The sequence below is a fragment of the Phaenicophaeus curvirostris genome, chromosome 3 (genome assembly GCF_032191515.1).
Source record: "Phaenicophaeus curvirostris isolate KB17595 chromosome 3, BPBGC_Pcur_1.0, whole genome shotgun sequence".
Taxonomy (NCBI): Eukaryota; Metazoa; Chordata; class Aves; order Cuculiformes; family Cuculidae; genus Phaenicophaeus; species Phaenicophaeus curvirostris.
In genome coordinates, this window is record NC_091394.1 from 85,240,341 (window position 1) to 85,254,212 (window position 13,872).

The 13,872-nt window shown below is 42.0% G+C and overlaps 1 protein-coding gene across 1 annotated transcript in view; it reads left to right on the forward strand.

Annotated features, from left to right (window-relative positions):
* DEPTOR (DEP domain containing MTOR interacting protein) overlaps window positions 1–13,872 on the forward strand; it is a 78,761-nt gene that overhangs the window by 43,460 nt on the left and 21,429 nt on the right. The window contains exons 5-8 of the mRNA XM_069854585.1: window positions 7,336–7,521; window positions 8,914–9,048; window positions 12,168–12,238; window positions 12,896–13,000. Of these exons, the coding sequence (XP_069710686.1) occupies window positions 7,336–7,521; window positions 8,914–9,048; window positions 12,168–12,238; window positions 12,896–13,000 (497 nt within the window). The remainder of the gene's footprint in view (window positions 1–7,335; window positions 7,522–8,913; window positions 9,049–12,167; window positions 12,239–12,895; window positions 13,001–13,872) is intronic.

The window sequence follows — 13,872 nt, forward strand, 5'->3', positions numbered from 1 at the left end:
CCTCCCCCCCACTTCCCCTTTGGAATACCTTCCAGCTTTAAAAAGTTTTATTGAGTCAATTGCACTTGGCCAGACCAGATGCATTCCAAGGAGGCAAGTGTTCTGCTGGCTTAACACAGAGTCAGGTGCTTATCCACCACTCAGGAGTTAATTTTATATCAGCAAAATTCCCCAGTGCAAATTACTTTCAGGGATGAAAACAAACATTTTGTAGTGACTTAGTGAGAACAGTAAATATTGACATAAGCTATCTCCCTATCTTTGCAGAAAAGTCTTAAAATGTGAATTCAGTTTTCCCTATTCTTTGCAAGGCCTTTTGTACAGCAAAATTGCCTTTAGCAAGATGATCAGTGCATTTAGTTTTAAGCATCAAGATATGCGATACAGGTGAAAGTTCGTTATAATTGTGGAAGTAGATTAAATATTTAACAGAGTATGACTTCTTTTGCTTTTGTTGACAAGTTTTTCCTTTCTCATGATGAGTGTTGTTATATTTACTTCAGATGTCCAGTTGCTTATGGTTAGCTGACCTTTGTAAGTGAAGGCTTGCCATATATGTGTAATATGTATACTTTTTCCTTAAATTGAGATTTCTCTTTAGAAGCCCTTTTCTTGGAAGTATCAACTGCAGGTAGCAGTTTTTAAGTGCCATTGAACTATTTCATAAATCTTTGACTTAAAAGGTCATAGGTCTTCTCCTTCTAAATTAACGTATAGACTTTTTTATATCATTTTTCTAGTTGATCTAATACCTGGATCACATCAGCTGTTGGGTATATCCAAGCATTCACTGTGTATACTCCATGCTAAAAATTATAAATCATCATATTTTTACAGATGTTGCCTTGACTTATCTCAGTAAAACACAAACCTTCAGTTAGTCTTTGAAGTGTTGCAGCACAACTTTGTTTTCAATATAAGCCCAGTTCCCCCTGCAATGATGCCTTGCAGAGGCACTCAGTTGTTTGTTTGTGTGACAGTCCTTCCCTAGCAGTTCCCCTATATAGGGGCAGTAACTGCACCCACAGTAATTCAACTGCTTATGCTAAATCTAGAGACTACTCTGCATATTTTTCATTCTTTTGCCCTGGTAGGAAAGTTGGAGAATAAGAACTTCATCTGTGATTGTATAATCTTCCAGCCTCCATTGTCTTCTTGTTGTGCTTCTCTTGCAGTTATATTTATCTAAAAGCGGGAACAGGTTTGGTTTTTGAAAGAGCCGTACGCTCTGTGCATTATATAAATAACATATGAAGATTCCTTTTCATATTAACTATCAAATTCTGTTTTTCTGACAGAGAATCGGTTTCAGTTTTTAACAGCTGTAATAGAAAAAGATACCCAGATGGGCCTTCTCGTCTTTTGCTTCCCTTGCCACAGTCTGTACTTTCCATACTTTATTTGGAAGCAAAGAAAAGCAGTTGGCTATGTTCTGTAAACTTGCTAAATTAGAGACGATAAATCCTCATACATAAACTGCTGAAATACATGTGATTCAACACTGGCTTTTCATGCTAGAGTAAGTCGCGTGTATTTGAAAATAGACTGCAAATAGATGGCAAACCTACTGGAAATACAAAATGTACACAGAAACGCCTATCTGCATATCTGTTTTAAGGCAGATGAAAAACAAAAGTTAATGCACTGAGCAGAACATACCACTTTAATAGGAGCAGGATACTCTGTATTTCAGTTCCCAAGGAACTTTTGACAGTCGTCTGTTACAATCCTGATACTTTAAAGGCAGTATAAAAATGGTCTACACTTCTTTTGTACTACATGCAAAATATATCACGTGTCATTAAAACAGCTTAGGAGACATGATTCTGTTAATTATAACACAGCTTTTTTCCTGGACCTACTTACAGGTTCAGGACCTGTCAACTTTTGGACATGCTTACTGGCTTTACGCTTAGCTAGGATGAGCTGGAACAGCTCTCTGCATTTTGTATTTCAGGGCCAGGATCTGCCTTGCGGTTTTATACAAGACAGAAGGAGTTCAAGCTTAGATTCATTGTCTGTTCAAAGTGAATGTCTTGTAATCCAAACAAGAAAAAAACCCTGTTTAGTACAGTTGCACTGCCAAGAGTTTAGCATGATGGTTGAGTACCCTCACATGTAGGCTTATCAACACCCTGTGTAGCATGGATACATTCATAAAAGGCGGAGATGCAGGCATCGTGTTTATAAGGTGCAGGGAATCCAGGACCCAAGGCCCCACATTCACTGAACATGTGTAGTCTTTCTTCCTTGACTTGAGGGAGCTCCAAGCAGGTGGAATTCATCAATGTGTAAAAGGAAACTAATCTGAATAGGTGCCATTATGAAAATGCATTTGCAGATGCCAGATTAGCTTTAGAAAAACAGGAAGGCTTTGAGAGGAGTGGGAAAAGCATTGTCCAACGCAGAACAAAGTGTCGGTTATTCTCCTCCAGCTGCACATGTGTTGGTGCAAGGCAGGGGTGGAAGAGAGGTGGGGCAGGAGTAGCAGGGTTTTGCAGCAGAGGTGGGTGGCATGGAGCTGGGGCAAGGAGCAGCTGAAAGCCTGCGAGCCATGCAGCTGGTTGGTGTTTTCCAAGCTTGTGGGCTCATCCTTGCTCGGCGAAAGCCAAAGTGGGCACGCATTTCCACTGCAGTTCTGGCCAAGGACTGAAACAGAGCTGGCAAAAGGCCTGAGGTGCAGAGGAGATGGGCTCAGCAAGCTGAGTGACGTACACAGAGAGAGGCATTTTTTTAAGGAACTGTTATTTTACAGCATTGATTTGTTTCCTTCCCTTTTAAACACCAGTTCTGCATAGGAGAGGGTTAGGATTAAGAAGCAAAAGGATATGAGACTGGAGCCTGACCTTTCCCTGGGCACGCTTTGGGAGTCAGTGGGTGCAGCTCAGGCCATGCCCTCCTTCAGATAAACCAGCAGCCCCTCCACCTTCTGTGTAGCCTGCCAGCATGTGTGCCATCCTGCATTTGTTCTCAATATGACCTCAGCTCTTTCGGGGCAATACTGGCACATCAGAGGTCAAAACTGGGATAGTCATCTATGACTTGCTATATGAAGGCTCAGACCATTTCAGATAGTAAAAAGTGAAGAATCTCCTGCAGCTTTGAACTCACATTAACATAATTTTAACAGAGGAAACTATCTCACTAAAAAGATAAAGTGTACTTGCAAATAGACTGAGACCACAGCCTCGTGCAGTGAAAGGCTTGGAAATGTGTTGTGTACTGCTGGAAAGAGTCCAGTGATGTTTTGTCTTCAAGTGAAGAAAGATATGACATGTCAGCACTGAAACTCCATATACTCTGCTAATGCTTGTATAACCTCTTCCTCTTAACCCCAGCACTAGCTTATGCTCAGACAAACAAACAAGTGCACACTTAAACATCTCCTCTGCTCTCTTGAGAAGAGCTGCTCATCCAACTCCTCGAGGGACTTTGATCTCTTTCCCAGTGCTCCCTCGACACGGAGCAGCTATTCCCCAGCTCCAGCCATGGGCTTGTATGGTGACAGCATCATGTTTATGGGGACATGCAGAGCAGCTGGAGTGCATCACTGGATGTGGCCTACTGGGAACTGTAGCTTTCGGCTTGTAGAAAGTGTTAGTTGCTGCAGTGGACATGTACACAGATAATCAGCACTAGAAATCATGGGGAACTGAAGAGGTGGGAGGGTTCTGGGGGAAAAGCCAGTTATGAAAATGGCCTGATTTTTAAGATATGAGTCACACCATTTATTAAAATAGGCTTTTGTATTTTCTAAAGACTCCTCAGTTCTAGGAAATTAGCGTAAAGCTACTTTTTCTACCCATCTTTGTTGTGCATCAGCCTCTTTGCAAAAGAAGAAAAGAAAAGGCTGTTTAAACTCCACGCAGGTCCCAGGATTTTATGTCAGAATCAGAAGCTGAAAGAAGATTTGCATGGACTTTGCTATTTTATGTATCTGGACAGAAACTATGAAGCAGCCAGGCACAAGAACCACTAAAGCTGCAATATTAGGTGCTGATCAGAGAAATACCAGAGAAAATAGTCTGATTTTTCTTTTCTTAACAGTAATGTAATCTGGAGTGCTTCAGAGGCAGCTGGAACTGATGTCTGCCTCACTCTCCTTAACCTCTTCTTTCTGGTCTGCGGTCACATAGTATATAGTAGTTGTATGTAGTTATGTAGTCTTATGAGGAGTGGCTGGGGGTTGTTTAATCTAGAGAAAAGGAGGAGGCTGAGGGGAGACATTGCTCTCTACAACTACCTGAAAGAAGGCTGTAGCGAGTTGGATGTTGGTCTTGTCTCCCAAGTAGCAAGCAATAGGATGAGAGGAAATGGCCTCAAGTTGCAGCATGGGAGGTCTAGATTGGATATTAGGAAATATTACTTCACCAAAATGTTGTCAAGCATTGGAACAGGCTGCCTAGGAAGATGGTTGAGTCTCCATCTCTGGATTTATTTAAAAGATGTGTAGGTGTGGTGCTTAAGGACATGGTTTAGTGGTGATGTTAGCAGTGTTAGGTTGAGAGTTGGACTTGATCTTAAAGGTCTTTCCCAACCTAAACGATTCTGTCATTCTGTTATTCACGGTCAATAATGACTCTAGAATTTCAGAGTGCTGTATGATGTCTGCAACATGAGTGTGTGTTGATTTCTGATTATTGTGATTTCTGAGGACTGTAAGAGCACTTCAGTTAATGACACAAACAGAACAGAATAGTCTTCCTTAAGATCTGTAGTGCAATGATATTTAACATGAATCAGAAATCATACTGATATACCTTGCATTGCAAACAGTTGGCAACAGTAATTCTACTTCCAAAGGAATATTTGTGGGACCCTCTTTCATTTAAGATTCTGAATCCAAACAGTGTACTCAATAAGTAGACCTGGCCTTTTGAAGTTTCAGGAAACACTTTAAGATGTTATCAAAAAAAAAAAGGAGGCTTTCTTTGTGTTTGATCAGGTTATTCTAATAATGCGATAGGATATTGTTAGATACCGCTACTTTTACTGATGGTGTCAGTAATCTGAAAATGTGACTGGTAGCTGCAAACACCTACATATTAACTCTGCCTCTGATAGCAAGTTCTTTTCTGGATGTAGGCAACTCTCCAAATCTCTCTTCCTCTGTTTTTGTTCTTCAAAAATAGTCATCGTTAGTAAGTGTTGTTTAATAGTATTGCACGTTACATGTGTCTAAAATGAGGAGCATGGCAGCAGTGTGTGCCTGCAATAATTAATGTATCAGAGCACAGTACAAAACTCCTTGCAACGTTGAATTTGACTTAGTAAAGCCATTTGGCTAGTGAAGGATGCATATGGTCAATTTGAGGAAATGACAGGTTCAGCACTGAAATGGAGCTTAGAAAAGCCAGTTGGCACTGGCTGCTCTGAAGCTTTTCAACAGAACCAAGCAATCTAGGTAACAGAGGTCTTCTGTTTAGGTGAAACATTGCAATTTGGTTGTCTGGCATGACCCTTTTGCTTTATTAATGGAAAAAAAAGTAGAGTGTGAAAACTCTACCTTCCTTCACATCTCTAAGAAATGCTCTCCAGTCTGTGCCACACTGTGGGACTCTGTCAGACAGTCTGTGTGGTGGCTTGCAGTTAGAAGGTTCCTGTGTCCTGATTCCTTGTGTCCCAAAGGCAAAAGTCCATTTGTACAGTCCCCTTTCTGATGGTGGCCCAGGCAGGCAAGAGACACTCTTCTTTGCAAGATGGGCTGACCCCATATAGCAGTTTCTTTTTCTGTATGGAGGACGGTGTCCTGAGGGTCATGGCTAGAACTGGCATCTTCTTTACCATCTAAATAACTTGACATCCCTGGATGAATATTCTTTCTGACCACCATCTGCTGGAGAAGGTGACTGTGCGTTTTCCCTCTTTGAGGCTATTCACTCAACTCATAAGCATCAAATGGCACACCGGCAGTTTATGTCTAAGTACGGCCTTATTTTCATGTATGTGGTGTGTTTCTCTGGGGCTCATGGAGAGCAATCTGAGACACACAGAGCTATCAGGAAGGGCTGACAGCAAGAAAGAATGTGTTGGGGATGAGGAAAAAGAGGGGAACCAAGCAGGGAGGGCTCCATGCTCTGCATCTGGTGTAGCACCTTGGCCTCTGCTGATTTTGGACCCCACATATTTAGCAGAGCAAAGAGCATTGCCGAAGGAGAGAGTCTGCAGTAGGAGGCTGAGGCCAAATGACTGAGTCATGTACTTGAAGACTTGACTGACCTCTGAGTGCGTATCTGTGTTGTTGTGTACACTTTACATATAAATACGTGTAACCAAACAGTTCTCTTGATTCAGTATTGGAAGAAGGCCAATTTATAAACTAGGTAAATTCAGAACTTAGATCCTTCATGCAAAAGATAACTGTGGAAATAATTTCTGTGGAATGTGTTCACAGGTGAAGATGGAGAAAACACAGCCAAAACATCTCCTGCAGCCATTTAAGATCCTGCAGTACTAATGCAGGAGTATTCCTGAGGGCTTTCTTGCAATCAAGCCCTGAAGGAGTCAGAGCACTTTCTGGATCTGGCACAGAGCTCCATCCAGCTGCTGCATTTTTCGTCACTATTAAGGTGCAGCATCAGTGGCAGTGAACACACAGATGTTATGGCGATGCTGCAGGCTGCGGGTAGGCTTGGCACTCTTGCTCTGACGCCAGCAACCTGGAATTTGCACTCAGTGTTGAAACTGGTTGTAATTAAAACTTTTATTCATTATGTAAGAAATGATTTTTGGCCAGGTGCCTGTTCCCAAACCTTCCGTATCCGTATGAAGGGGAGGAAGCGGCTTGCAGGAAGTGTCTGGGACACGGTGTCTGTGGTGAACAAGACAGAGGAAATACACAGGTCTCGGTTCTCTGCTGCCCTGTAGCTCCAAACGAGGTAATCAGTCAGAGCTCCCAGGGGCCACCCTAGACTGATGAATTTACAAAACACTCGACGTAAGGAGCTAAGTCTGGCCTGTGGTGACCAGCAGACAGCATACAGAGGGAGCATGCATGGAGGTGGACCATTATGCAACCTGTCATAGAAAGATAAAGTACCGCTATTTCCATTTGATAATAAGAAGTGTTTGTCATTAATCAAGGTAGCGTAAAAAATTCCTCCTAGCAATGACCAGTAAAGTTCCTGCTTTGTTACTGATGCTATGAAAGCATATATGTTGAAGCCATGTGCATGAAGCTGACTACCTACCTCCTTTTTCTGACCCTGCAGAGGGGAAGGGAAAGCTCTGAGTGTTGTTTCCTTACACCAAGGTGTGCAGTCTCCACCTTGCAGATAGGTATGATCTGATTTCAGCCCTACCAGGTACAGACTTTCTGTCAATTTATTTTCCTAGTGTCCAACAAGCACCATTTTATGGACAGCAACTTGCTCTACCAGTGCAGAATGAATTTCCGCCGGCGGCGGCGATTAATGGAGCTCCTCACTGAGAAATCTCGCTTGGTGCCAGAAAGCCAGGACAGCCCATTTTGCCTGCGCAAGCAGAACCATGACAACAGAAAACACACCAGTTTTCTCTCAGGTGATTCATCGTAGAATCATAGAATCATAGAATAACCAGGTTGGAAGAGACCCACCAGATCATCGAGTCCAACCATTCCTATAAACACTAAACCATGCCCCTTAGCACCTCGTCCACCCGTGCCTTAAACACCTCCAGGGAAGGTGAATCAACCACCTCCCTGGGCAGCCTCTGCCAGTGCCCAATGACCCTTTCTGTGAAAAATTTTTTCCTAATGTCCAGCCTAAACCTCCCCTGGCGAAGCTTGAGGCCATTCCCTCTTGTCCTGTCCCCCGTCACTTGGGAGAAGAGGCCAGCACCCTCCTCTCTACAACCTCCTTTCAGGTAGTTGTAGAGAGCAATGAGGTCACCCCTCAGCCTCCTCTTCTCCAGGCTAAACAACCCCAGCTCTCTCAGCCGCTCCTCATAAGGCCTGTTCTCCAGCCCCTTCACCAGCTTTGTTGCTCTTCTCTGGACTCTCTCCAGAGCCTCAACATCCTTCTTGTGGTGAGGGGCCCAGAACTGAACACAGGATTCGAGGAGCGGTCTCACCAGTGCCGAGTACAGAGGGAGAATAACCTCCCTGGACCTGCTGGTCACACCGTTTCTGATACAAGCCAAGATGCCATTGGCCTTCTTGGCCACCTGGGCACACTGCTGGCTCATGTTCAGTCGCTGTCAACCAACACCCCCAGGTCCCTCTCCTCCAGGCAGCTTTCTAGACAGACTTCTCCTAGTCTGTAGCTGCACAGGGTTGTTGTGCCCCAAGTGCAGGACCCGGCATTTGGCCTTGTTAAACCTCATGCCATTGGACTCAGCCCAGCGGTCCAGCCTGTTCAGATCCCTTTGCAGACCCTCCCTACCCCCCAGCAGATCCACACTTCCACCCAGCTTAGTGTCATCTGCAAACTTGCTAAGGGTGCTATACTGCTGTCTGTAGGGAGGCTCCATGGGTTGTTAACAAAGTCCTTTTTGGACAAGGGGTTTCAGTGTTTGTCTGAAAAAGAGCAGAGCTGGGTATCGTGTGTCCCTGTTCATAGGGATTGTCCATTCTCTCAGTTTACTGAATCTTTAGCTCCCTGGTGTGTTTTTTTATCTGTGTCAATAACATTTCAGATACTGATCAAAATTCAGTGTCTGTGAACAAACAGAACTGGTTAAAATTCCCCAAGCCCAAAGTAATTTGTCATTTGAATGCCTCCTAGAAGACACTGCAGTGGGAGCAGTTCAGCCATCACATTGGCTACACCATTATACTCATGTCATGAGTCTGCTAACTATGTAGAACACATTAACTCCTTCCCAGTGTTGTCAGTGAGGGTATGACTTATTGCTATTGTTTCAAAGAAACCAGGGAAAAATGGTTTAATGAGACTGGTTCTCTTTCTCTCTGTATTTTATCTCTGTTTGTAGTGAGTCCCACCAAGGAGATAAAGATCGTGTCGGCAGTACGGAGGAGCAGCATGAGTAGTTGTGGCAGCAGTGGGTACTTCAGCAGTAGCCCAACACTCAGCAGCAGTCCCCCCGTGCTCTGCAACCCAAAATCTGGTGAGTACCAGCATCGCTTACTATGCACGGGAGCCAGGGTACGGACATCTGTTTGGGAAGAAGGTGACATGAAGAATACCTAGCATTGCATCTAAGTTCATTTCAAGGAAGCATTAAAAATTCACAGCATCGCAGGTTTTGTAGGTCAGACGGGACTCTTACCATCTTCTGGCCTGAAGTCCTGCTGAACACAAGCCAGTCATCTGTCTGCAATAATGTCTGCATCAAACCCATAATTGTGGTTTGAACTGCAGTTTATCTCTTAGGAGGACATACAGTCAGAGATCCAGCTTTGCCTCTTCACTGCCAAGCTCCAAAACAATTCAGATCTCCAAGAAATGTTCTTTTGGTGCAAGTCAGGGGAAAGTTTAACTATGCAGTGGCTGCTTGAGTTGCTATGAAATAACACAACTTAGAAACCAGCAGGCTGTAAAGAAAGATGCAGCATTGTTTCAGCCTATCAAGGACCATTTCAACATTTTTGTTTGTTTAGGTCTTATACCAGTCTGTTTAGGAAGGTAAAAGTCATGTTGAAGCTTATTTTCCTTTTCAAAGGATTTCCTATCCCACGCCGGAAGATTAAACACACCCATTCTTCCACAGTTCATTTAAAATTTTTTCTTACTGTAGATCTGGGAAGGGGAAAACAAAACAGGATAGATATTGTTTCAGCCTCTCTGTTTCCCTCAGAAACCGCCATGAATTTCAAAGCAGAGTCCCTGCTGCCCTTTGTGCTTATTATTTCAAATTTACCGGGTCTCTGTGGATGGTGTGGGAGCATTGTGCGGTGTGGAAAGGCTTCAGTGGATATGTGTAAGATTTGCTTTCAAAGGGAAGCTGGCATCTGAAGTGATTACTAGAGAGTGCCTCAAGCACTATATGAATCCTGTTCAAAACATTGACAAGTTACTGCAGAGATGAGTGAACTAAAGTGCATTTCATTCCTGCTGTGCAGAGTGGCCATCAGAAAGAGAGGCTTAGTTATGGGGATATTTTTTTCTCTCCTTTTAACACATTTCCTTCTTTCCTTACACTCTGCTAGGAATTCAGTATGGGGCTCTAAATCAAAATAAAGTGAAGGACTCAGGATTTCATGCCCAGAAACCATACACCCCTACACCATACCTGCTCCTGCTGTCTGTGCTGGGGGAACACTCTCAGTGCATCCTTGGAGTGTTCTGCTGTTGGGCATTCAGCACCACCTTCAAATGTATTTACCCCTGTTTGCAATGGGTTTGCCCCTCTTTGAAGTGTGCCACATCATCATGTTTTGGCAGAATATCTCAGGTATATTTCCCAGAAACATTCCAATAGATTTTGCACAGTGAGCTTTTTGGCCCTGATATATCATTAATTACATCCTGGAAAAATTTCTGGGACAGATAAAGCAGCATTCATGTGCTGTTCATAAATGTGTGTTATCTGAAGTATGCCAGCTATTCCATTCATTTATGATTCTGATTATATATGAAGTGTCAACCCATGAGTAGTGAGATCAAGTTTATTTTCATGCAACTGATTACACAACACTGGAAGAAAAAGGATAAGCTGATGTTGCCCTTGTATAACTTCTTTATTTTTTAAAAAACTTCTCCCCTAGGACTAGTTTTCAAACTCTGAATGGTTTTAACAAACTCATATTTGAAAGAAGATCTCATCAGATGTATAAGCAGACTTATTTTTAAGAATTATACAATTACAGGCAACATAAGGTAATTTCTCCCATAGTGCAAGTAGAGATCCACACATCATTTTGCAGAGGTTAACATAAGGCTGTCAGATGTAAATGTTTTGGAGGAATTCTTAATCTTTTGCTGGACTAGAATGTGATTTTTATTCACAAGTGATTTTCTTGCTATTCAGACTCAGAGCGTATCACTGAACCACATGCTCATAAACACAAGGCAGAGGTATATTTGTTGTCAGGTGAATTGTCTTGCAGGCAAACACTTAAAAAAAAGCCAGGTCATGACTTGACCAGTCATGTGGAAAAACAATCATCAAATGAAAAAAAATATCTGGAGTTATAATGAAGGGAAGTATGCAAGGGAGTCCTGCATGGATGATTTACCTGATTCTTACTTGTTGAATGACCATCATGATTCAAGTTTTTTTACGTTGACAAGGCATACTCTGCAGAGTGTGATGCTAGCTAAGTGACAGATCGTCAAAATCCATTGGAAAGTAAAAAAATAGATGCTGGTTTGTATGCTAGAATTCTCCCTGCTCCCATGAATGTCATTAAGAAACTCATGAATGTCTTCAAGTACCATCTGTGGTAAATTTTATCTTCTACCTGTGACTGATTGAAAAAGCAGACATCAAAATTATTTATCACTAAAAGAAAAGCAGTCGTAATTTTAGATGTGAAGCAGGCAAACACAGTGAACAACATGTATCTTTCCATTGTCTTCCATTTTGTGAAGCATTTATAGACAAATAAAAAGTGGTACACAGAATAGTATTGATTTATTTTGGTAGAGTTTTACATTTACTTTGTTCAGGGAAAATTGCCCCATTATATAGCAAGACAATGGGGAATCACCGGCAGAAGCTCATTGATATATTTCCTTTCATATAAAATCCCAGCCAGCTATAGATTACCTACAATGTCCCTGGGTGAGATGAGGTTAGGTGTCTGTGCCTACAACTGCAGAAATGTCTATGTTGGAATAATTCCTGACCCAAGCAGGATTTTCTTATTACTTAATTCTGTGACTTGGAACTGATTCACATGAAATTGCAGAGAGCATCCAACATGCATGAAGTGAGCTGGGAAGAAAAGCTGCTTCATGTTAGGAAGGCTGGTCACTTGCCTCAACACTGGACAGAGGAACAACCACTTCTGATGTTTGTGATAGCGTTTAGTGGATTTTGATTGCAGACAGCAAAGTCTGTTGGATAAATGCCTTGATTTTCCAAAGCTCTCATCATTTGTACTCAGAGTTATTCTGCTCTTTTCCTCAGCTCTTTTACTGCTTTCAAGCAAGTCTGCAAGAAATGAAACAGTGTATGGGAAGTGGGACCAAAAGATGTGGTATCCCAACATTATATCTTATTTATTAGGAGAAACTCCAGAGAAATGTTTATATTGAATTTTTATTTGTGTACCTTCACAGTATTAAAGAGACCCGTGACTGCTGATGAGCTTCTGATGCCTGGAGCTCCATATGTAAGAAAAACTTTTACGGTATGTCTCCAGTATTTTTCTTAGTTTTCTGCATGTTGTATGCATGAGGTAATCCAAACAGACATTTTCTGATGGGATAATTGGAGCTTATTTGCATTTTCTAAGGTTTGTACTTTAAAATCCCAAACTCTGTTATCAGTACTTCCACACATTGCAGGTCTGATTCTGCACTTGTTTATCCTGTCTTTATGCCAATGTAGTACTGCTGACTTAAATGGAGTGTAAAATTTTGTAAAGCAAATAACATTTGTATTATACAAACTCATCTAGATTGTGTGCTCCTGCTAGTACCACAGGAGTGGATTACATACCCAAACTGAAGTTTTCTACTTAGGCCCTTCTAGATTACGATGGGACAAAAATTCCGATTCGTATTCGCTAATAGAGAAAGCCTTTCTGTAAAGATATTTTTCAACATAGTCATTGGAAGCATTGTTTTTTACAGCCTTCTAGTTCAACAAAGGAAATTCGTTAACAGCAAGAGGAGTTGTTTGGGTAGAGCCTTTCCAATGAACAATATAGCAATCTGTACACATCATTTACTATGTGTTGGAAATACAGAAATGTTGAAATTATGCCTTGAACCATTTAGAGGTTACAACCTGAAATTTCACTAAGCTGCCTGAAGGTGATCACGTCCTTCTTTCCTCTTTCCAGATTGTTGGCGATGCAGTGGGGTGGGGGTTTGTGGTGCGGGGGAGCAAGCCCTGCCACATCCAGGCTGTGGACCCCAGCGGGCCAGCAGCTGCGGCTGGGATGAAGGTGAGTTCTCAAAATGGGATGATTTACTGGGGTTGTTTGTGCTCCTCAGTGAAGGTTTTGGGCTGCCTGTACCTGGGTTGGTGGGGGAGGGAGAGATGCTTTTGTTTCCAGGTTTAAGTATCTTAGTCTCAGTTTCAGGCATTTGTGCACAGTGAGTTCTGATGCCTTTCAGACCCCTGTTTCTTTTCTTCTGTCCTTTAGATTGTTCAAGCCCCTTTTCCTAAAGAAAACACATTTATCCTTTCCACATTGCTTCTTGATCCTTTCTGGTTTGGGATTTGTTTTTTTTTTCTTTGGCTGATTGTCTGGTTTTGATGGTGGTGGTGTTTTGATTTGTTTATCTATCTTTCTGTCTATCTATCTATCTATCTATCTATCTATCTATCTATCTATCTATCTATCTATTTATTATATTCACCTTTTTTTCAAACTCTGCACAATTTTAGCTTCCTTGCTTACTTTGCGAGTTATGTGGTTGCTGGTATGGAGCTTCTAAACTGTAGCTATATAAGAAGAGCTACCTGTTGAAAGTCAAGATAGCATAACTTGTTTTTCACTGTGAAGCAGTTAAAATTTGAGACATTTTGGAAAGAATGTATGATACTTTCATATTTCATAAATAGTTAAAATAATTTCATATGTAATTTAAGAATAAATAAATACAACTTCCATGTGAAGGCTTTCGTACTGCTAGTGCAGAGCCCATTGACTTTTGTGCGGGTTTGGATCACATCCTGCATACACCTGTGAATTGATCCCTGTGTTATACAGTGGGAAAAATAAAAGGAAAGCATTATGCTGAGTATGGATAAAAGCAAGAAAGGGAAACTAGCTGCTGCTAGTTTCTCCAATGTTCAGGCTTGGCCAGACAG